We start from the raw sequence: 24,936 nt of genomic DNA on the forward strand, positions 1-24,936 counted from the left end.
TAAACACTGTAGAGTTGCTTTATGGGAAATGCAGCATCCGGTGTTTTTTAAAAAAGGACGTTGAATCTGTCAATCATGACTCTTTGGAGTACCTTTTCAGAATTCCAGTATTGTCCTGGCAGTGGTGCTGGTGTTATACGTTAACTGATAGCGACTGATGTATAAGAATATTTTTTATACTTTTAATGATTTATTGAGTAAAGTGAAGATATCACACCACTATCAAAAGACACAAAGATTTTTTTCTTGCTCTTTCCATATAAACGAACATTTGCTGTGAGATTAAATAACACATTAATGTATGGGCATTTCTCATTATATTTGATGTTTTATGGATAAAGTATTCATCAGTAATCAGGAAATAATTAGCACACTGAACGCACGATAATTATGAGTAGCAGCTTTATCAGCCTTCTATTTCCTGCCTTTTAAGCACAAATGTTGCTGCTTTGAACAGCGCAAGCTGCTGTTTGCCGACCAAATTTGCTTTGATACAAGCACATGCGACAGTTGGCGTCCTCGCCACATTTTGCAGATTCCCCAGAACTCTGTGTGTTTTCTCAGTCGGAAGGTTTGTTCTCAGACGCGATGGAGAACGTCGCTGTGTGAGGTCTGTCCAGTTTTTGCTTTTAGCTAGTTTCCCATCATTATCCAACAATTATTATTATTTTTTTTTGTGTGCAATGTTAATCAGTTTTTGGGGGAAAATAAGCCCAGATTGCCCAGCACTCCCGCACTCTCCGCAATAAAACTTTACTAGGCACCACACCAGTGTAGCTCTATTAAGCTGCTCGGTGGTCACCAGCCACTGAAGCATGGCTACAGTCTGCTGTAGTAGCTTTCTTATTATGCTCCCTATTATTTAAAGCGCATGTCTGAATTAGCAAATTGCAGTGGTGTCATATATCACACTGGCTCAATAGGTGTATAATTACAGTGCGCCTGTGTTTGGACTGTATCTTTATTTATTGGTCAATTTACCTGTGTGCTGCAGTGTGATCAATAGCTCTGTTTGATGCCCGTGTAGTCGGTGGTGCATTATTAGCGCCGTTCGGTAGCTTGTAAGATTCTGATGACTGGATGCAGCTTTGCCTCACCTCATTACGGCCGATAATTTATCCCCTAATGCTCCCTTTCTTCCCACCAAGCTTGCCACCCCAAACACACATACCCACCCCGATCCATCCCAAAAAAAAAAAAAAACACGTCCGTTAATGAGAAGCCAATGGCTGGTGTAAGGGATTGCGGGAGCGTGGGTTCCACCGAACAGTCAATTGACCTCAATTCCGAGCGACCCTCGGTGCAGGGGAGCGCTCTGGGTGTTTGCTTCCATAACCTTGGCACGCTCTGAGCCCCATCTCAATAAATCAAGAGCCGGTTAATGAGATTAGAGGGCCGCGCAGATCAATGAGGACAGACTGCGCTTTACCATCCTCAGCTCTCCTGTCCTGGGCGACTCTCACAAACAGCCCAACTGATTTAAAGTAATGATTTTCCCCCCCTCCTGTATGGACATTAGAAGTTCGCCTGCCTGTAATAGTCGGAGGGGAGGTTGGAGGAAGGCGGCGTGGGAGGGAGGCCTCCCAGAGGGCGAGGTGTACGATCAGACAAGTCGAACCAGGATGGGGAGTTTGCTTAGAGTTGCAGTGTTTACCATTTTGGCAGACGTGCATAAGCTATGTAATCTACCTACTACCCTAGTGATGTATGTCCAAGCTGTCTGAGTGATGAGGAGGCGCTGTTTTTTAAAGTCCTCCCAGCAGGCCTACAGACAGAGGACAGATTGTTTTATTTGTCCTGTAAACTTGAATGATCGGCAACAGGTAAATCTGTGCAGATGAGTGAAGAGGCTCAAAGCTACAGGCCTGAAGCTGGTCTACCTGTTGCGAGACGCGAGTGCTTCTTTTTAGTTTTCCCCCCCTTTGGGAAGACTCCTCTTCACCAGCTCCCACTGCTACAACTCAAAAGCTCAGCAGAGGCCCCGTAGGGCTCTACTCATCCATCCACCCATCGATAAAGATCACTGTCCAGCACTGCCAGCCAACAGATCAGCCCCTGCAGGCCGCAGAGCGAGCGCTCCTCGCGGGGAAAAGACAACCACTTCAGGGGCTTGGAGGAGAAAGTGTGTGTGTGTGAGCAGCTCCTGGTGGTAGAGGTGGTTAAGCATAAATGAAAAAAAAATATATATATACCCAGTAATCATTGAGCGTCAACACCCCCCCCCAGGAAAGACAGACTGCTTCTGAGATATGTTGGACTGTGATCAGAGGTGTTCTTGGCCTTTAGCATTTTAGGCTTTCACTGAGATGAGATTTTAAAAGTCACTGCCAATAGTTCTGGATTACAGATGCTCATTTTGTGCTAAAAATGCGAACGTCTCATCCAACAGTTTATTAACGGCCAAGTGCAAACTGTTTTTAGATAAGATTTTGATCAAAACCCTTACTTGTTCTGCTGCGTGGGTTACAGCAGCAGCCCATTCAACCCGTTAACTCATTCGTACTCCTGTGATTTAGAGTTGCGCTTCCATAAAATCCAAGGGAACCCACAAAACCTCTTTGACATGAATTTGCTCGGTTAAAGCTAATGGCATTATTATGGTAATTTTCTTTCTAAAACTTCTCCAAATTCTTAGAAGACATTCCACGGCGTTTTTTGCACCTTGAATGGTGGTCTCTAATAATGAGCAAACTGACCTTTATGTCTAAATTTGCTGCAATTCCACCTTAAATGCTGCACAGACAGGGCACACTGACCACGGCTGATTACGAGGTGGTGTTCATGCAATGTCAGTAAAATCATAATTCATTTATTAACTACCAAACCAGATATAATTAGTGTGTAGCTCTGTTAAAATTAAAATTAGGTCGGTAAGTTAGAATCTGAGATCAGTAGTTCCTTACAATCGGATTTTTTAAGGCCGACTGTTATGTGATGAAAGTCAAGTCGACGCCGGCTAGTCGCTGATGACGTCACTAATAAAATCACAGCGGAAAGTAATACTTTGCAATAATCAAATCTTTATTCTTGACCTGAATACACATGCTGAGAACAGACAGCCCATGTGCTACATACTATGCGTTGCGGATATGTATAGCCTGTATAAGAACATGCAGCAACTCAGCACCATCTGTGGCATTTAACAGTGCTCTACGGCTTGTTTATAAGATAGAATAGTGTAGTCGGGTAAAAAAAAGAAAATACAGTATTCCCCTGGCAACCTTCTCTGTGTACTGCAACAAGATTTTATAACTTCGACAAGGAAATTCACCAGCAAATGTTGTTGTTGATTTACAGCCTCCTTCACTCTGTTACCGTGGGGCATTTAGTTAAGTCGTTAATTGACTGCTGTCGAGAGGATTTGGACCGTTCCTCTGCTAGCGTTAGCGGATGCCTTTTCAGATGAGTGTGCTTTGCAGTAGACACCTCTGTTAGGTGTGCTGTTCCAAAGAGGTATCAAATAAACTACTTGGTTATATATTTTTAAGGGCGTTGGATCGGCCCTTGGGTTATGTATGTTCACACTGCGCCAAGACTGCCCTCTCTATCTGCTGCTGCGTTAATGGAATGGAGTGTGATTTCTGTGTACTCACCAGCCCAAAAGAATTGATATGGTTGAATAAATGCTCCTGGTTTTGGAATAGCGACCTAGATGTAAAAGAACCCTGAGTATTTTGATTATAATGCATTTTGAATGCAAGTGTTTTGCCTGGATCAGAGTTGGTTTACATTGCAATATGGTAAATGGTTTGCATTTCGAGATCACTTTTCTGCATTAGTTGTACTCGGAGCGCTTTGCAGTGATTCTCATTACCCTATTCACACACTATACTGGTGGTGCAAGGTGCATACTTCGAAACAACCAATAGTGGACAACCCTCTCTACCACCTGAGGCACCGCTGATATTGATACTTCTGCTCAAGTTCTTTCACACTGCTGCGTTCAGTGAAAGGAAGAGAAGGTTGATTGGTTAAGCAGGTATTCAGTTTTCAATTTTGGATTCAGTTCACCTTTGCTCTTAATGCTAAGACAACATGTCGAAAACCTCAGGGTGGAAACACTTGAAATTGATCAATGACGCACAATGGAATAACAACAATCTTCGAGAATAGCAGAATCATTTAAAGCAATTAATGCTTTAAGCTAACTCAAAGAGCACATGTTCCTGCACTATATCGTAGTACTGCCTTCTGTTGATTACTACCAAATATCCAGAGCTAAAAAATGGTACTCAGGATCGCCCTAGAGAACAGAGCTGAAACACGATTGAGCTGTTAACATGCATTCAGTGATGCACACAGTAATAAATCATTATGGTTTTCCTTTTGCATTGAATGTATACTTTGTATCACAAAATGTATTTGGCGCATTTTGATCATGCAAATGAATCTTAGAATATAACACATCATCATCTATTGAGGATGACATACGGGATGCACAATTATTTTGATAAACTTGAACTGGCTGACCGTCCGATCAGATCAGCATGCGTCATTTGATTGAGTCCATGACCCATCACCTGAGCTGCGATGGACGTGGGCCTGACACTGCTCGACCTAAGGCATGACAGACTTTCTGTTGGAGGTTGGACTCAAGACTGTCATGGCTCTAAGGGACAGAATACAAATGTGTTCAGACTGGTTCACTCATTCTCCGTCAGTTTGGTTTCTAGAAGTAAAAAAAGACGTGCTCTTTTGAAAGAAAACGGTTTCTGTCCTTAAGATTTCTTCTTTCCACTGACTAGGCTCTTCTTTTTTCTTTGTTCACTTTGTCCTCCTGTCATCTTAACTCCAGTTAATGGTCATAGACCTTTTCTGCCTGTTGGTACTCATATTTCCACACACTAGTGCCAGAAACTGGAAGCAACTCGGAGTTCACTGTCTTGTAAGTGAACCCCTAACCTTCCAGTTACAAACCACTCTACCTACTGAGCCACAGCCTTAGAGCATTTTACTGTTAGTCCCATTTTCTCTCATTCCCTCTCTTATTTACCTTCATATTCCGTACTACCCAATCACCTAATAAAAACTGCTACTTTCTTAAATAGTCCTCACTTTTTGTTCTTATTGCTGGTTTTGTTTACACCCTGTAAATTTTTATGATCCAAAGCTCCGTTTTAGAAATGACATTTTTTTAATAATGCAATAAAATGCTCAAAAGAAGACAAAACAGCTTCGGTGGCTTCTCACTGCAGTAACTTTTATTGGTGGTGTTAGAGTCCACCGTCAGACTGCTTACCTAAGCACACGGATTCACCGCAAACAACACAGAGAGTGTAACACAGCCCGGTGTTATCTCACCGATAACATCTTCAATGCTCACACTCCCCCACTGCATTAAAGCGCTATTAAGTTACTGCTGATGGAAACGGGGCATCGTGCTGCTGCTGTTTCAGATTAAAAGTGTCCAGCTGGTGAAACATAGGGAGGTTTTACAGTGAAGCGCGATGCACACAGTGCAATGTGTTCGACACTGCACTCAGCTACATTGCACGCTTCATTAATAATGCATCTACAGAGGAAGATGACGCCCGTTTTTCTTGTCAGTGGGTAGACTTTTCACCTTAATATAACTAAATTTGATCTTAAATTGAATCATTTTTGAATAAGAAAGGGTTCTAGTAATTATGCGCCACGATAATTTTTTTTTATGTAATTGTAGACTTTTATTTAGGAAATTCAATTTATGTGTAATATAGTTTAGCAGCAGTTTGATGAAATCTAAAAGAATTCAAATTAAATTAAGTTTTGGGAACTTTTTGTAGGTGGATTTTCTGTGCATTTTCTGGTGTTTCAAGTTTGCTTTTAAAAGAAGAAATGACAGCTGGAGAAACGTCGGTTATTTGATTTTGATTTTTAAATGCCAAAAACTTAAAAATAAAACAAAAAAACTAATTTCTTTCTACTAACGTGACTTCAAAAATAAAAGTGCATCAAATTCAAATACAGCAGTATCTTCTTTTTAATGAAGCAGGAAGTGTCCTGCATCGGGGACACTTGTACGTTGCTTTCATAGGCATGAATCCTTACCACACCCTGGTTCAGCAAATCATTTTCAGATGTTTCTTCCGTAAAAACTTCTTACTTCTCCATATTCAGAAGACGAACACTCAGAGATGAATCCAGATGACCTACCTTGTGTCGTAAAGTTTAAAATTACATCTGAATATTGTTACAAAGTCATCTCCGTGGTCCGTTTTGGCATGGTGGTCTCTTCTTCACAATTTAACTCATTAAGCATTTTTTCTTTTTTTTTCTTTTTAATTTGAAAATCAAACAAACTCTTATTTAATTACTTATTACTTTAGAGTCTGTAACCAAGCTTGAAAAAAAGTACATGGACCGGGTGGGGAGGGGTTTGGGTGCCACTGGAGGAGCATTACCCCTTGATTTCTGTGTTTCTGAAACCTTGGCTACGGCCCTGCTAATTATATAGTATAAGAACGTGTTTGATCATTATTTGTATAATGTATATGAGGGTCCAAGGTCCTTCAGATGAACGGAATTTGATTTTAAAAAATGCATATTTTTGCAGATTGCTTGTTTGCAGATTGTATTCACAATAAAGCGGCAAACACGTATATTTGTGTTATTATCGCTTCAAAGGATGGTACATTTCCTGGAGAATTACCTTGGCCTAACTCTAACCTTATCTTTCCCTTGAACAAAGTCTTCCCAGTAAAACCTACTTATGAGCTTCGTCACATTACGGGCCCTTGTTTTCACTGCGGTAAGTCCCTACAGCGTGCCTGCGTAAAAATATTTAAACTCCATATTTCTTTCGACTGCCGAAAGAAGGTGACAGGCACAATCCCTCGTCACATAGTAACATGTTTAACTGCCACAAAGCCAATATGGATCAACGGCGCTGCCTTCATCCTAGCTGGAGAAATCAATTAACAAGACGTCGTTGCAATTTTTGTCCGGCGCGTTCCTCAAACTGTTGCATGTAAATGAATTAAAGTCGTCATGAGGATTGATGGTGCCTAGTATCAGCGGAGAGCTTTGTCATTAGCGTGCACTCGTAAATAATTTCTGCAGTGCTTTGATGAAAACTATAAGCTAAAAAAAAAAAAAAAATTAATTACTGCGCAAATTTTATACTTCATTGCAATCCAGTTTACAGCTTCCACTCCTGATTTTATGGATTCACTGCGAGGCCCTCTGGGACGCAGTATGGATTCTGCTACTCTGCACCATAAGTTCTCCAGCACTGAATTTTATGAGCCAAACCTGATGCAACAGGAGGCGCATCTTAAAATTCCTGCGTGCTTTTTTTGCATCAAATGTAACTGTCCATGCATCTGCCTCCACATGCTTGTTAGGCTTGTTTTCTGATTTGGCTTCTTTTGTCGTGTCACTTCCTTTGGTTGCTGACGGCGGCACACTGCTCCTTCCTTCCTGCGATATGACACCCCGCTGTTTGCAGTAAACCAGACCTTTATTCACACTTCACAGATTGTGCCTTTGCAGTTTTTCTCTCTTTTTTTTCCTGCGGCCTGTTTTTGTTTCAACAAAACCTGAGAGAGGCTGGAACTAGATTGGAGAATGACATCACCTTGAACTGGATATTCTCAATTGGACCGATACTTCTTTTATATTGTTGCAGAAATAGATTTTGCTCCGTTCCTACTTGTGTGACTATTGGAAAAGGGTGAAAGTTTGCTATTAAATATTAAAGATGCTATCAGGCCTCGTCATGACAAAAAAAAATAGCAGGGTGGCCTGAGTGTCCACCCTCCTCATTCTGTCTCCTCCTGTGTGAGCTGTTGTTCCACTACATGTTTTCCCTCCCTATGCATCTTTTATACCCTCTTATATACCATATGCATCTTATATTTTTACAATACAAATATATGTGGAGAATTTACAAGGAAAGAAACACAGCAGAAAAAAATAAGTAGAGATGTGCAATATATTCATTCATTCATTTATTCATAAATCTTCTGTAACCATTTGTCCTGTGAAGGGTCCCGGTGGCTGGAGCCTATTCCAATTGTCATGCGCAATAATATAGAGAGCACAAATACAAGATTTGGACAATTCCACAAATTCTCAGCTTTTAGTTTTGACATTATTATTTCATAATTCAAACTATTATTGATGCTGAAATAAATAACATTGACCATCTTGTGACAATACAATGTTCTGCTGGGAAACCTTTGGACCTGGCATTCATGTGGATGTTACTTAGACATGTAGCACCCACTTAGACCAGACCAGGCACCCCCACCCCATAGCAATGACACTCCTTGATGGCAGCAGCCATCCCCAGCAGGATGCAGCCTGACACAGACACACACACATGAATGCTTTAGGAACAACTCAAAAAAAAAACATGAAGGACAGCACAAGGTGTTGACCTGGCCTCCAAATTCACTAGATCCCAAACTGATCAAGTGTCTGTGGGACAAACAAAAGAGGCCCCTCCCCTCAACCCATAGGACCGAAAGGCCCCCGCTAACATCACCACAGGACACCCTCAGAAGGCCCATGTCCATTCTCTGATGAGTCATAACTGATTTGAAGGCACAAGGGAGACCTGCACAATATTAGGCAGGTGGTCATAATGTTATGCCGTATCGGCGTATGTAGTGCACATGATAACATAGCTAACCTAAGCCATGGAGCAACGTACCTTAAGAGCCACAAACATGGCTACAATTTACATGCCCAGTCATTTTTTTATCAGCTTTAGTGACCTCTGGAAGCTTTATGTTGTGTTTGCTTGTTGTGTAACATTTTGCCGCACGTTTCTGTGTTGTTGTTTTTTTTTTTTGTGTTGTCTGCATTTCGCTTTGTTGCACTGCATTTTGTCATTTTATATATACAAAAAGGAGTTGCCTTCATCGATTGTGTTTCATCCATTTGCATGCTTTGACCTACCATATCCCTCTCTCTGTTCCTCCTCCACTGAGCAAATACTCTCATTTTCAGCGCCCTGCTTTATTTGCAGACTGCAAGGGGTCCTAAATGTAGCCATTTGTGTAATATCTCTATTAGACACCGACACTGCTCCTCAGTGTCCGGCAGTGTCCTTCTCCAGCACGCGTTTGCGATGTGGAGGGGCTGAGTGATGGCCCAAAGCGCGGAGCTGATTGAATCGATGGCGTTGGGTGCGTTGACGCGTGATGAATTGAGGAGTTAATCGGTCAGACGTCTGTAATGGCCCGACGTAGGAATGAAAAATAAAAATAAATTAGTGGAAAGAAAGCCTTAGTCTGTATCCATTTGCCAAAGCCTTTTGTGGTATTGATTGGCCTGGGGCACTTAAAGCCTGATGTATTGTCAACATCGCAATCCGTTGTCCATCTGAGTGTGCGGTCTCAGTCTGACTTCCAGCTTAGGCATGGATAACTAGCCGTGGGAAGAATGAGCGAAACCCTGCGAGTGTCACACTCGTGTCGGATGTAGTATACAGTCACACCTTCTCATCTATCTGACTGTTAATGCTCTCACTCCTCAAGTTCGGAATCTGTCGCGCCGCAGTAAAAAGTGGGGAGTTGCTTGTGGAGGGGGTGACTTGGACTCTACTGACTGTAATTACTACACGAAAACCCAGAATGACTTTGTCGCACGCTGGGAGGCCTCACAATTCACTTTTAGTCTCTGCGTGCGCCCAGCTCATTTAGATGAGTGAATGAATATTTAGGCTGTGTTTAAGGACTCCTGCAGCTGCCGTATGGATTTAATAAAAGGGGCAGTAGGGAAAGGAGAGAGGGATTTATTCATGTGCATCTTGCACTGTAAGGCTTGATATGGTAGAATATCTTATTTGATCCACATGTGAAGCTTTTTGTTGCGTTTGCATCTTGTAGACATATCCTCTATATGCATTAGCATTTCACGAGGGTCCTAATCTGAACAGTCCTTATCCAGATCTGTGTTACTGTGCGCAGTCAGCTGTATGACACAGCAAAGGTCAGTCTAAGATGATGCATAGTATTCATAAAGTAAATGATAAAGATTGATAAAATAATTATAGTTTTATTTTTGGGATTTGAAAGTGTTTCTAGAGTAGCAAAGCTGGTGGAATCAGAATGATAGCTGCTGAAATTCCCACACATCAGAGCACATTAGTAGAAGATTTCCCCTATGTCGAACTGCTGGGTGTCGATGAGTGTTCAGGTCGTCCCGTCCCTTCTCCAGACTGGGTTTCAATCACGGGCTGAATGAAATACCCTCTTGCTCGTGTTTTATTGCTTCAGTCGACAAAAACTGTGAAACAAAATCATCCCAAGTCAAAGGTAAAAAGGCAGAAAAAGCAAGAAAGTGGAACTCCGAGTTTAGAGCATTGTGTCACACCAGCTGGTCCTGAAGTGAAGAATGAGCTCCCATGGTGAAACCTGGAGCTTGATGGTCTGCCAGTTTTTAACAAAGGCTCAAGAAAACATCAAGCAGAGGCCACGAAACGCAGTGCAACACAGCAGCTTGACAAACCGTTGCACCATAAAAGCTATACTTTTAGTTCAGTTTAGGTGGTTAAGGTCTAGCTATTGTCCAAAGAAACCCTACATAATACAAGTTATCCCAAACTGTCATGAAAGATAGTACAACAGTCAACAGTCAGTCATCAGTCACGAATAAAAGTGTCCAATTTAGATGCCTAGATCAGGTTTTGCCATCTAGTACACTATGTAATCCTTTACACAGAATACCCTACATAGAGTAGTAGGTATATAGTGTATGTATGTGGTTACAGAAACCAAATACCTGACCTTTGAGAAATTAGTATTTACGCAACTGATTAGTGTCATTGCCAGAAAATTTAATTGCAAACATCTTGTAAAGATAAACGTTGCAAGGTTGGATATCACCCAGTGGTTTGCACTGGAGCCCAGAGTTCAAGCCTTTGGTTGATCTTTGCTGCTCAAGCTGGGCTAGCTGTCACTTGCAAATGTGTTCCGGTTTAAGTACAGAATGTAGCTGCTTCACTGAACATAACTTTCTGGCGGCTTCCTTGCATTCGCGCCAGCACTGGTGCAGAAATTGGAGCCTTTGCTTCCTCTGATAGCTTTCGCCCCGTATGATCTGTGTGACCTTTGAGCACAAAATAGTCTAGAAAGATTGTGTTTTTTGATTCTCATGGGCTCACCCTGACATTTGCCAATTGGTGTTTTTCTAAAGAACTGAAAAGGTTCTCATAATAATTATTTCTATTCTAACTGTGATTAAAATTGTGCTTTTGAAAATGGAAATATTCCAAATTACATGCGAATGCCTGGATAAAATTATGTTTTCCGTTTACATTGGAATTAATGAAAAATCTGTGCATTTCGCTTCATGACAGGCCTTTGGACCGTATCTCCTTAATTTCCCACTCTGTCAATCTACTTGCTACTCCAGATTTAACGGTCTGTAGTCATCTAATTTATCCATTGTCTCCACAGGTCATCTTCGAAGCGACCATTTCCGAGGAGCGACAGGGCTACATTGCCTTGGATGACATTGTGCTGCTCAATTACCCCTGTTGTAAGTACCTACTTCTGCACTGATCATAGTCATACCTCCTGACCTTTACTGAGCCCGCGGAAAGTGTCCGGCTGAACAATAGAAGCCTCGGCCAGAAAGCTGCACAGCTTCCCATAGTTGATTGAAGACTGTGAGGCGATTCTGTTGACAGGGGGGTAACTGAGGCACATATACCTGGTACCTGTCTGAGGTTCAGAGCCACAATAACACAGCGGGAGGCTTCTCTTTTGTCGTGGCAGAACGGCTGACCTTTCCCTCTGATCCCTATGCGCCCAGCCGGGTGCTTTTAAAGCTAATGTGATGTTACGGGCAGGAAAAGGACAGCTAGCGGTTGTACTTTGATCCTCCCTGGGAGATTTTTTCTTGGGCATCACTTGAATATCTGAGTCTTGACGTTTTATTTGTGTTCCTGGACGTTATGTTCGGTGCTCTTAAATTTACCATCATACCCCCCTCAGTCTTTTGTGCATAGGCTCTGTGTAGAAGTTGTGCCCATCATGAGAGACCTGTTTCTTTCACAGCTGTGCTGCTACCAAGATAATTAGCTCTATTGGACACCAGAGACAAAAGCTAAATGTGATCTGATTGATCTGCCAGAGAGTAGAGGTCATTGCACAAGCTCCACAGAGCTAGAGTTAAAAAACAAGTACTACTAGTCAACTGAAAATGTGCTAGGATTGCTTAATTGTGTTCCATTGCAGTCTTATAGCCCTCATTGAATTGCCAAAAACTCAGCTCCATACAAATGTTGACGTTGGCGTGAAAAAAATCTTCCATGTCTGCACTAAATGGCACATTAGCCTGAGCACCTTTTTTCAGCATGTCTGCCCCCTTGTGGACAGAAATAAATGAATGCATCTTTAAGCAACGCAGCCTAAAAAAGCATTGACTACTAGCTGTTCAAACTCCAAACTACGAACTTATTTTTACGTAGTATTTTTTGTACCTATGATTTCTATATTTCAGTGTCTCCTTCTAAAATCCTCTCTCGCTTTTGGTGAGAATATAAATATTGTGTTTTTTTTAGCTCCATAAATGTGGGAAAATGTTAATGAATGATCATTTGGGTATTTATGAGCTCATGAAATTCAGATATCCCCGTCTGGTGCTACTGAAAAATCAGGCAGGCCGCATATAATAAATCATTGAATCCTCACTGGGAAACAGACAGTGGAACTAAAATAACCCTTTCTAAAAGCAGTGGGCGGATTCTTTTTTTTTTCTTTTTTTTTTTTCAACCAAAGCTCAACTCTAAGTTTACTGATCACCAAGTTGCCGCCTTTATTAGAGGGAGATGCGTTTCCATGGTGATTTGGGTTCGGAGTGGCGGTTGTGGTCGATGACGTTGGTCAAGGCTGAGTTTAGCCTTGGTGCAGATGGTGCCGCTTTGACCCTCGCGGTGTTCTCGCCAGAGGCTGCTGTGCATGTGTGTACAACAAACACATGAATCATAAAGCACAATTGATAGGCTCAACCAAGCGTGCTTACTCATTTCCTCATGCAAAAAACAAAAGCCAAGAACAGATAAATGCATGCTCCAGCCGGTGGAGCTGCAAGAGCAGTCACCCTTACGACCCTTAGAAACACACAGTCACGCAAAGATGTAAGTAAACACTTGTAATCGAGCACGAATGTCCCTGCAGGCAGCATGAATAATGGTATACACTTTTAGGAAAGATTCAACTCGGGCTGCTCGGTTTGCATTCCCACTCATTCGACATTTGTGCGGTTTGTTTCCCCCAGAGTCCATGTCTTTATTCTAAACACGGGTTTCAGTCAAGACCAATCTCTCCTGCATCACAAATAAAAGTCAGCATTACTAATTTAAACCACCAGCGTCCCAGACAGTCGGAATACATTTGAGACTCAATTTACCTTGTCTCTGTTTATGTTTAACTGTATTAATTAAAGCTTGACAGGTCAAACATCCATGCCGCCGGGCTTTTGGACTTTAAATTACATTTTCTCTGTAACCATTAATGCAATTGCCTCATCCTCAAATGGCGTCTTCCATGCTTCTAGGGTTGTGTTGGTCCTTTACAGATTGCTTAAGAGTTTCTGCTTGTGTCTTCGAGATCAGAATACCCCGACCGACGGACACAAACATCCACAGGGCGTCTACTTTGCGAGTTTTTATTCTTTTAGTGTATCTTCTGTGATTTTTACGACTCCTATGAATTGCTTATGCATCAAATGACACATTGCTGGAGATATCCACCTGAGGAAATCAGTTACTATCACAGTGTATATTGGATACACAGAGAAAGAAAAAGACTGCAGAGAGGAAAGAGAAAATGCGCAATGGGTAAAATGGGAAATGCAATTTCCATTATCCCATATTGAAAGTGACTGTGAAAACCAAGTGTGAAAATGCTGGAATTTGATTTTGGCAGCCACATGGTTAGAAATACTTTAACATAAGGTAGAACGCAGACATGATCACAAAATTTAAATTTGATATGCTTCCTTAGTGCAAAACATCACCTGCTGCGTCTGTTAGCAAGTGTTAGCATGAGGAGAAGTTAGCCAATAGCGGAATCTGCTCAAATATTATTTTTAACATCATAGACTGTGGATGAAGAGACTTCATCCCAGTTGTAGCTGTTTGTTTAAAACTTAAAGTAGTAGTTGTACTTTTCACATAAGTTTTTCACATTAATAGGTTATTCAAGGGTTTTGGTGTTCTGTAAGACAAACATTTTTAATGTAACAATCTTCTCTAGGACTTCTCAGGACATAGATGGCGTAGTATGCACGTAGCCTACATCGGTGCGAATCGCTCGTCAGTCTGCCTCGCTCTGTAAAAACACCACCCAAACGCTAGTTGGCGCTGTGTCTTTTTTGCCAGTCGGGTTCATTTTTGCCTTCATTCTCAACTTCCAACAATGGCGACTGAAACTTTCGCCGAAATTTGGCCGAAGTCGAGTCATGCAAATGTTTGTATCTCCGAACCTCCTCAGTTAACCTTTGCTCGATGTCTTCCATATTTAGTGAGCCAAAACAATCAATTTCATTGTCGCCGTATCTTAACGCCGTAGATACGGATGATTAGTGCTTGCTGTAGGTGTTTCAGGACGGGTAAAGTATCTTTAATAGAGACAACTGAATTGAATAATGACAACAACCAGCCAGTGTATCCTGAGTGGGTCACAATGTCTTCACTTGCCAGTTGCACTGGAATATTTGCATAAAGCAGTTTGTTCGCCTAGTCCCTCCATTGCCACTTCAAAAGCTTCTCAGCTTTCCACGAACGTTCTAATCAATGCAATGATCTGATCTTGTCTAAAAGTAACAGCAGCAAGTACTCAAACTACGTTTATTCTAATTAACATGTACATTTACAATGATGTACAATGTGCCAACTTTGAACTTGATGCAACTTTTGAAAGGCTAGAAATGCTTTAATGTTTCAGTAGAGTTGAAAAATATGTGAAGGCCAAACTACCTGAGATGAAGTAATGAATATGGAGCTTGACTTATAGACCAGAACAGCATTAGTGGACCCTGCCAAGAACCACTTCAGCATCGGTACTTCACTGTTCTACTAGTAAACCATGATGCTTGTAGTATTTCTAACATGAGGCCATTTTCACTGAAGGTATTTTGACAATAGAGAAAAACAGAGGTGTAAATAATGAAATTAATGATGGCTGAATTACACTGGGGGGAACAGTGGCGTAGTAGCTAGCAATGATGCCTCATTGCAAGAAGGCAATCCCCACGGCGGGAGTTTGCGTGTTCTCCCTGTGCCTGTCTGGGTTTTCTCCTTGTACTCCAGTTTCCTCCAACAGTCCTAAGACATGTCAACATGTCCGTCAGATTCATTGGTGATTCTCAATTCCCCATAGGTGTGCATGTGAGGGTTAATGGTTATTTTTCTTGTTGTGTTATCCCTGGGATAGACTGGCGACCTGTTCAAGGTGCACCCTGCCTCTCGCTCAGTGACAGCCATTGTTAATGTTATTAGTGCATTACACCAGTGCATTTCCAAGTAATGCTTGTCAAAATGTCTGCTGTGAAAAGGTTTAACAGAATTGGGTCTTGTACACATTTTGATAAAAGGGCATAATGGGGAGTCGATTTGAGCAACACCAACAAACAAAACATAGATCCCTACTTGTTAATATCAAAGCAGGGCTTTTTTTCTGCATCGCAGTAACACGAATCATAACAGACTGATGGATCAGTGAGAAATGTACATACAGGCAGTTATGTTGCCTGCCTTCTGTTATATTAACGGATTGAACGGTTTGATGTCAGGGAGCTGTGGAGTAGTGGTTAGAGGTGCAGCTTGGGACCGAGGGGTCCCAGGTTTGCCTGGAAATGCTCGATTAGATTGCATTCATTTTAGCTTGGGATGCCTAATAAAGTGAAAACTTTGTGTATGTTAATCCCCACTAAGCCAGGCTATTTTTTCCACTGTCAACAAAGGACAAGCGTGACTGTAAACACCAGCCAGGATTCCACTCAAACTCATTTTCTCTAGATCTTGAGACAATCTGGCAAAGAAATTTCAAAAATGAATTCCTGTTTCCATCCATTATTATTAAGCCAGTTATTATTAGGAGTTGGTTTCACTGAGATCAACATCTGTTGACACTCACAATCAGGTGCCATTAAACCATTGGAGAAGTCCCATTCTTTGTGTATGCATCATTTCTTCAAGGCTGTTTCCACTGCGCCGTGTTTTCCACTCTAATAATGTGCAAACTAGTTCACCTAAGCCAAGCATTAAAAAAGTCCTCTGATATTTCCAAGCGGTTTCAAAGAAAGAAATAAGTGAAAATATGGTACATTGCATGAAATGGTGACAGCGCAGATGAATTACCACTCTACAGAATACCATATGGCGCGCTGCACACATTACAGTAAACAATTAGAACGCTGGTTCTGTACATGCGCTGGCAGAGAGCGGCGCGATTTACTGTAGAGGTAGGTCATTTAACAACACATGCACCTCACGCGGTCACATCGCATGGCTTGGTGTAAGCGTGCAAACAGCGGTGAGTCGTTAGAGTAATATCAAGCAGCATTGTTCGTCTGTCATTGAAACATTACAGGGATGCACTGAGAGCGTGCAGTTTATTTTTTTTTTGATGCTGCAGAAATGCGGCTGAAATAATGTGTGTCTGTCTTAATAAGTCATTTGGCCTTGTGCAGATTTATGAAGTGTATTAGCGTAATAGGAGTGGAAACATCTGCTAATAGGGGCGAAATTATTCAGCTTCCAGGAAGGCTTGATTATTTCAAGCGACTTCAAACAAAGCAGGATGAGGTCCCATTAAAAAATGGCATAGCAACGGATATTTGAAAAGTTCATTTTGAAAACATTAATGATTTGCTTAGAAAAAGAGATGCTGTCGTGTTTGTGAGGCTTTATCTAGGCCTGGGAGGGTACTCACTGTACAAGGTCTGAATAAATTAGAGTCCACATCTGTGTGTTTAATATATTTAGACAGTGATGCTGAGCCCCAGATGTGCCACTTTTCCTCACCGCGCCTTTGTGTGTGTGTGTCTTGTGTGTCCTCCTTCCACAGACAAGGTGCCTCATTTCTCTCGGCTGGGTGACGTGGAGGTGAACGCCGGGCAGAATGCCTCGTTCCAGTGCGTCGCCACGGGGAAAGTTTCCGAGGCCGAGCCGTTCCTCCTGGAGGTGAGAACAAGAGTGTGTGTGTTTGCGGGATAACGGGGCGGGGGATTGGAGGGCGGAGGAAGATGACGTCATGAAAGTAATAAAGAGGAGGATGAAAGTAAGAGGAGGATGCTTTACGTTTGGCTCACGGTCTCATCCAGGACGGTTTACAGTACGGCTGCTGGCTTATTCAAGCTGCTATTTGTGGCCATTTTAATACAGGCCAAAGCCAGAATGGTCCCATTATTTTCTGTTAATAACTCTCATCGTGCTCCTTTTGAACGCAACACAACGCCTGTAATTCCAGGCACGCTTTGAAAAAAAAAAGTGCTCGCTTCGATAATCTGTTTCGGGGCACTTATTGTAACCAAGTTTCTTCCGAATTGGCCCAGAAGTGTGCTTCTCTTATCGCGTGTTTGCACCTTCCGCGTTGTGCTCAGCGATGCTTGGCTTTTGCTCAAATTGAATTTGAGGTCCCGTGTCTCGGAGTTTGGGTGAAACGTCGGTTGTGCGTTTTGGAAGCGGTGGCGGCGAGGCGCAACGCAGCCTCCCGCCGCAGCCTCACGCCGCAGCTGGCTACCCCCAATCCTACCAACTCATCCTGCGCATCGTGGCACTGTTCTCCCCGCATCCAGAATATCAACTTTGAGCGCCAACTTCAAAACTGTGACATGTACCTTTCAGACATGTGCCGCTCAGATACGAGCGAGGCCTCATCATATTACCTTGCTTCTCTCCCTCACGTGTTTTTTGTTGTTGAATGTAAGCGACGGTACCATATAGGTTTTGTGTGGCCTATCTTTTGTTCATGTATAGAGAAAACAGAGCAGTAAGGTAAGGCTGAGTTTGCCTTGCGGAAACCCTGTTGCCGGTTATTTCGGCTGGCATCGTTTTCCTCACCCTTTAAACTACCTTTAAACCCAAACTGCTGTTATGAGTATACACAGAATATGTCGTAGAAATCAGGCAATTTTCAGCCTAGAATGACCAAAGCTGCATCTTTTTTCTTCTTTTCTTTTAAAAGAATCTACTATAATCCCACAAGCCCCCCAACTTCACAGAATTGCCCAGTGACAAGGAGTTCTCGTCGCCTCCTCTGACCTTATTTAGAAGTGTTAAAGTAAATGGAAGCCATTTTCCTAGCAGCAGCATAATAGCAGCAATAATACTGTCATTTAGTAATGTTAAATAATGCATTGAGTTTTGCAGCTCGGAGTTTGTCTTTTAATGGTTGGCAGTAGACTGAGTCATTCCAGGGTTTGGAGGATTATTAAGTTTGCTTTTGCAGTTTTTTGATTGTGACGGCATTTCGTTTACTAAAGCCCCCGAAGACGTCTCTCTCTCTCTTTCTCCCGCGCCAGCCTGAAATAGTTTCAATTTTCCTAGTTTGTATGTGAGCTAATATTAGTCTTCAAAAATCCATCCCTGAATGCCTCCACTCTTCGTGTGGCCTTGAAGCCTGCACATCTAAGTGCTTTTGATGGCGGCAAGGAGAAGGCGTTTCGCAAATGAGATCTCGGTTTTCTTGGTGATCCATCCCTTGTGTTTCCGCCCGATTTTACTTCCCTCCTCCCTCCCCCCTTCCCTCCATCCCTCTTTACTCTGAATTGAAGCCTTTGAAGATCATCGGAATGTGAAAGAGATATTTTTTTTCTTTTATATCAGTTTCAGAGTTTGTTGTTTACGTGGCTACACGCGCGCGAACAACGCTCTCTTCAACTCCTCCCTACTTTTCTCTTTTGGAGAATAAAAAAAACAAACAAAGGGTAAACTGTCAGAAAATAGAGATATATCACAAACCATTACTGCCTTCTGTTCCTCCATTTGTTGTTCAGTGTCTGATCATCACCACTGAGTCTGCTAATTGCAGCTCCCTCTTTGATCTCCCCGGCACCGTGGAGGTCCTCTCTGGACAAATCTGGAGCCGCTCTCCTCCACTCTTCCTTCCATTTAGGTACTCCAAACAAATTGTTTGCATAATGCCTCCTAATCAATTAGCGTCATATTTGCTCCGCCGTCCTATAGCCCAGGACCGCAGACAGCAGTCTCAGAAGCTATTTAGATCTTTTAACATCAACATGTTCCCAGTCCGAGCCTGAATTAGTCTTTGCGCTAACGCGATTTGATTCGGGGCTCTCTGCCAGACAGGAACCTTGCCAGCTCACTTAGACGCACGGAAGCATTTGTTTGCTTTAAAAGCCTGCAGGTGGACTTTAAAGTTCATTTGAAATAACATCCAAAAATGTGCATGCTCTGCTCTACAAATGTCATTTCAAACCATGGTCTGAAATGTTCAGAAAGTTCTTTTTCTTTTGAGATTGCTTAAAAGAAGATTACAGATTATATTGATGCCAGCGTTAAGGTTAAAATGAGCAGTAATCTGTTGCTTTAGGCAGCAGTTCTCAGCCACTTTACATCTAATTTCATGTTTTCCGACAGCACCGCGTTTTCCCCCCAGCCATCCTCCTAAACCAATTCGAACAGGCGGATGTCAAAGCCACTTCCTTGTGAAAAACGCGAGCAGGCGACAGCTTACACAATATAACCTGCTTACGCTGTGAGAGGGCTGCGTGTATTGTACCTCGCACCTGGAACATCTCATTGCGCGGCGCTGGCCTCTGATTTGCTGTTCCACTTGTTGAGCCCGTTGCCAATGTGCCTGGAGCGCTGACACATTAGCATGGCGAGGGATGAGGAGATGTCAGCCGGAGCCCTAATGCTGAAAACAAGAACCCGGGAGGCCTGTGTCAGCAGCAGCCTCACCGGCGAACACACTATTGTTAGCGCTGACATTTATCACGTATTTATTATCCTGCCCTCCCATGTAGCTAATTCCGACCCTCTTTTGTCTTCCTGTCGGCCTCTCCGCCTGCCACCAATTCTTAATCACTTGGACGGACTTCAGGTAAACACATGTGGTCGGGCTGGTGTGCTCACGGCTCATTTCTCCTTCTTGTGTTGTCTTTGTCTGGCTGTCAGCGGAGAAGCGGAGCGGTGCTGGACACGCCCTTGCTGTCTCGCCTGAGCCACAAGCGGCTGATGGCGACTTTCCAGGTGGAGGCGCAGCGTGGAGAGCAGGACCTCTACCGCTGCGTCACCCTGTCCCCCAGAGGCGCCACCGTCTCCAACTTCGGAGAGCTCATCGTCAGAGGTGAGCCGCGTGAACGCGTCCATGTTTGTGCGTTAAAGGATAATTGCAGTCTGATTCAACCTGACATATTTCCTCTTTGATGTAGCCGCTCAAGGAAACGAGGAGTTGTACACAACACCATGTATCAGGGTAAAAATCATTCAAAACTAATTTTTACATTCATTATTTTTTGGTTTTGAGCCTGACTTGAAAGCAAAACAGAAATATGCTGGCGAGACTAGCTGAACTGTATGGCAGGGGCGTCACGCTGATTTTCAGGGCGCACATGCAGGCCACTTTGATCTCGGGGGGGGGGGGGGGGGGGGGGGGCTGGACCAGTAACAAATAGCAATAATGACCTATAAATAATGACAACTCCAAATTTTTCCCTTTGTTTTAGTGCGAAGAAGTATGTCATGACAATATTTACATTAAATAATCCTTTTACAAAACATTTTATGAGCAGCCTCAAATTTTTTAAGAAAAATAGGTTCAGTTTTTGCACGTTGCTGCCGTCTGCTGTTTAGTTCCGGGTCTCAGTGTTGCATTATGTCTGCAAAGTTTACTAAACAGTGGAACCCCTAGTGGACAAATTAGGAATAGCAGTTACATCCTGCAGTCCAGATTCAACCCTTTGGCGGGCCAGATTTGGCCCCCGGGCCACATGTTTGACACCCCTGCTCTAAGGGATGTTTGTGGAGGTTCTTGGTCAACCAGGTCATGTTGTAGCTAAAAAAAACAAACAAAACAAGCTGAAACAAGGGCAACTGGACTTGGTTTGTGGGTGTTGTCGTAACTAGGGCCTGTTGACGCTCATCCCTGCCAGTCTTGTAGAAGTGAAGAAGCTGCCAGGATGAGTGGTGAAACGTCTTCCAGAAATCCTGCAGGAACCTTGTGTCAACTTGTTTTTTGGATAACACTGAAGGATATCCGTCTGGGGATGGTAATCGCCTCGCATATTAAGGTTATATGTTCTTTTGAAATTCAACAGCTAATTGCAATACTGGATTAGCCAATGGACCACTGTAACAGTGCTCATTTAGTAGGACCACAGCAGGACCTGAATCCACAGACGAGGAGCTAAATCAACTGGAAGATGAGACAAAGATGATGGAGGCAGAGGTAGAGAGCCAGCACATCTCTGGAGGTGTCTTTACGCTCGCTGCTCCGACAGCTGCCAAGTGATGAGGAAAAGAGTGGGACCTGTTAATGCCGCTCTTGGAAAATCTCCACACTTCCATTGATCGAGTAATCCCTGCTGAGGAGCGGCAACGAATGCACATTATTTGTGGCAACTGGAATAAAAGAACAAGACTAACTGTATCATGTGCCGGAAATCTCACGAGTTATGATCTCTCCAGCAATGACATAACTTCAGGTCTTTATCATATCACATGTACACGATTTAAATTTGAATTTATTTAATTTTCAAGCATAAACAAAGGCAAATAAAGCCAAAGATAGGGATTAGCTATTGCTGTACACTGGTGTGCACATTTACAGCGTATTCGTGCCGCTGGTTTTGCCCATTTACCGAAAAATGCCCAAAAGTACACATTGTTTGATTTGTTCCTGTGGTTGTGAAATGGGATTCACCAAATAACATGTGAAAAATCAGTAAGGTGGCAACACTTCATTCACTCATTCATTCATCATCTATTACCTCTAATCCTCCAGAGCAGTGGTGGGCAATCTCCGAAGCCTGTCCAGCATTTTCCTAACGGCGGCATTCATTTTGCCTTTATCCTGCAAAACCCTGCATTTCCACTAGATGGCACACTCCAGATGCTAACGACCTTTACTAAAGCCTTGTCTTTCGTATCTACTGCCATGTAGTGCGTATTAGTTCACCCCCAATCTGCTACTGATCCGGCCCACCTATCAAATTTTTATAACCAGTGTGGCCCTTGTGCCAACAAGTTTGCCAACCCCCCTGCTCTGCAGCCCGGCAAATTTAGAATCGCCAGTGAATCTAACGACTACGTGTTTGGAGTGTAGGAGCACCCTGCACCCACAGAAAAGCCAAAGAGCACGCAAACTCCTCAAAGACAGGTGTGCTGACATGAATGTAATGTACGTAGGGGCAATTCAAGATTCAAAGAGTTTGTCATGTGCACAGTATAGAAACCCAAAGAGAACCCACGCAGACACAGGGAAAATATCCATGTCCGAATGAGAGTATAAACAATGAACTGAAATGTAAACAGAAATTGAAAAAGTGAACAATGCAGTGTATGACATGAAAACAACAACTACCCTGGCTCATTTTATATTAAACATTGTGTGATTTCTAATGCTGTCAAGTTTAGTGCATGTTCAGTGTAAAAAGGGTAGGACCCAAGCGCCGGACACACGCTAGGAAATGAGGGCAGGTTGAAATAATAAATCTAATATAATGGAAAAACGAGAACAAAAGGTGCTGCTGCTGAGCTGAGGCAGGATGATGAAAACAGAATCCCAACAGAAGTAAGTCCAACCAGGAAAACAGAAAAACCAAAAGGGGTCAAAAACACAAGGAGCTAAAAAAAAAACAAAAAAACAGCAGGAAACACGAGGAGGGAACATTGGGTAAGCACAACAGGCAGAAGATTACAGGAAATTTTCAGAACTCAGTCTTATGAAGAGAACAGAACTCAATACTAATGTGAACTCTAACAACACTAGGAGAATGGAAGCCGGTTAGATACCTGCGGCGAAAAAATATGTAGAGTAGCATATTTGGTGATCGGTCACACACATATCCTGAATTATCCGAAATTACAGGAGAAATGTGCTTGATTAAAATTAAGTTTTCCACTATGATATTCCCAGACGTCTGGAAACAGTCGTTTTAGTTACACAGAAGTGCTTGCCAAAAATTGCACTTACTCTATTTTCTGCAGTTATTGTTACATTTCTCAGTCTGGGTTGGTTCAGCAGACAAAAGACACTGTTGGTTAGTAATCTTCTGATGCAATGGAGCAATATCTTTCCTTTTTGCACCGAGCCAGGCAGAAAACAAACAACGTCAATGCGAGGTAAATAAGTCCCATTTTTCGAAAATACGGAATTACTCCACTGAATGCTTTAAGACTCCATAAATCATGTCTGTGGGCACAGGTGTAGGCATTGTTCAATACATCAATCAACGGCGTGCGCGCGCTTCCTCACCCACGGCGTCACGTGATGAATTAATTTCATGTTCGTCTACTTGATGAGGGTCGCATTATCCATCAAGGCTGGGTTCTTTTCTTTTTTTTTCCTGTGCGGAGAGGACAGAATTAGTTCTGCAATTATTCATGCAAATAAGCTCTTATTCAGCGTCATTAGAGTGAAAATGAAGATTTTTCGCCATGCAAGGGTCTCTCTCGCACTCTCGCTCTGTCTTTCTCTCCTATAGTCTTTGTGTGATTAAAAGATTTTTATGACTCAGTGCTCTAGCAGAGCAGAAATAATGTTATTGAAACTGTAAAACACAAAATAAGAGAAAATCCACGATGGGAATCCTTGACTTCTCCTCGCGTATTTGCTTTTTTTCCCCTCCTGAAAACGGCGACAGTTTTTTTTATAGCAGTGTTGTAAAGGATACGGTTCCTATTATGTTTCACTGCTGCTTTTAATATCACTTCTAAACTAAGACGCTTCATACTAATATGATCACACATTTAAGATTTCAAATTCAGTTTATTAAAAATTCACCACAGTTATTTGGTTCGATGAGCCAACACCACATGACGTTATCTTTCCCGTGTTGCAGTGCCCCCGACTCCTATCGCGCCACCCCAGCTCCTGCGTGCAGGTCCCACCTATCTGATCATCCAGCTCAACACCAACTCCATCGTCGGGGACGGGCCCGTCATCCGCCGGGAAATCCAGTACCGGGCCAGCCAGTCCACGCTGACGGAGACTCACGGCGTGGGCTCGCTCACCTACAAGGTCTGGCACCTGGAGCCGGACACGGAGTACCGCATCAGCGTCCTGCTCACGCGGCCCGGGGACGGGGGCACCGGAGCTCCGGGGCCGCCGCTGATCAGCAGGACTAAGTGTGCAGGTGAGGCAGATTGAACGCTGAATGATCCTTTAAAAAGACAAATGTGCATGCCCAGGGACAGAGCTGCCCTGGAGTTTATTTTACTGTTTGCTATAAACCTCCATGAGTGGGGTTTAGTTGTGCTGGAAAAAGCCAGAAGACGTAAAAGGTATTGTTAGGAAATATACAATTTGGCTTTTATCACTGCGGATCTGTTGAATCTGCCGACATGACAGCATGATGAAGGTATCAGCGAATTATTCTTTTTATTACTGATTGATTTAAAAAAAAAAAATACATTTATTAACATATTTAATTCACATTTGCTCAAGACCCAGGGTAGCATCTGCAGATGTCTTGTTTTGTCTCGCCTACAGTTCACAACCCAAAGATGCTCAATTCATGAATATAAAAGTGAGAAAACCAGCAAATACTCCCACTTGAGGACCTGAAAACTGTGAATGTTAATGTTTTTTGCTTGGAAAGTGACCTGAAGAGCCGTTAAAAGCCGGAGTAGCATGACTGTCCGCCGTGAAGATTTGCCAGAAAAAGAAAAAAGGCATGCAGCACACGGGCGGCTTTAAGCACCAGCGCTAATCATTAGACAGAAGATCAGGTTACTCCCGCAGTTCGCTCAGAAGATGCTGTTTCTCGGCATCTGCTCGTGCTCCGATGCTCCGAGATTCGCCGAGG

At 42.8% G+C, this 24,936-nt stretch overlaps 1 protein-coding gene across 1 annotated transcript in view; it reads left to right on the plus strand.

The window, feature by feature from the left end:
* Positions 1 to 24,936, plus strand: part of ptprua (protein tyrosine phosphatase receptor type Ua) — a 211,022-nt gene that overhangs the window by 100,161 nt on the left and 85,925 nt on the right. Inside the window, exons 4-7 of the mRNA XM_084562776.1 lie at positions 11,391 to 11,472; positions 17,010 to 17,125; positions 20,084 to 20,255; positions 23,971 to 24,264. Of these exons, the coding sequence (XP_084418902.1) occupies positions 11,391 to 11,472; positions 17,010 to 17,125; positions 20,084 to 20,255; positions 23,971 to 24,264 (664 nt within the window). The remainder of the gene's footprint in view (positions 1 to 11,390; positions 11,473 to 17,009; positions 17,126 to 20,083; positions 20,256 to 23,970; positions 24,265 to 24,936) is intronic.

The sequence above is a fragment of the Chelon labrosus genome, assembly GCF_963514085.1.
Source record: "Chelon labrosus genome assembly, chromosome: 16".
Lineage (NCBI taxonomy): Eukaryota > Metazoa > Chordata > Actinopteri > Mugiliformes > Mugilidae > Chelon > Chelon labrosus.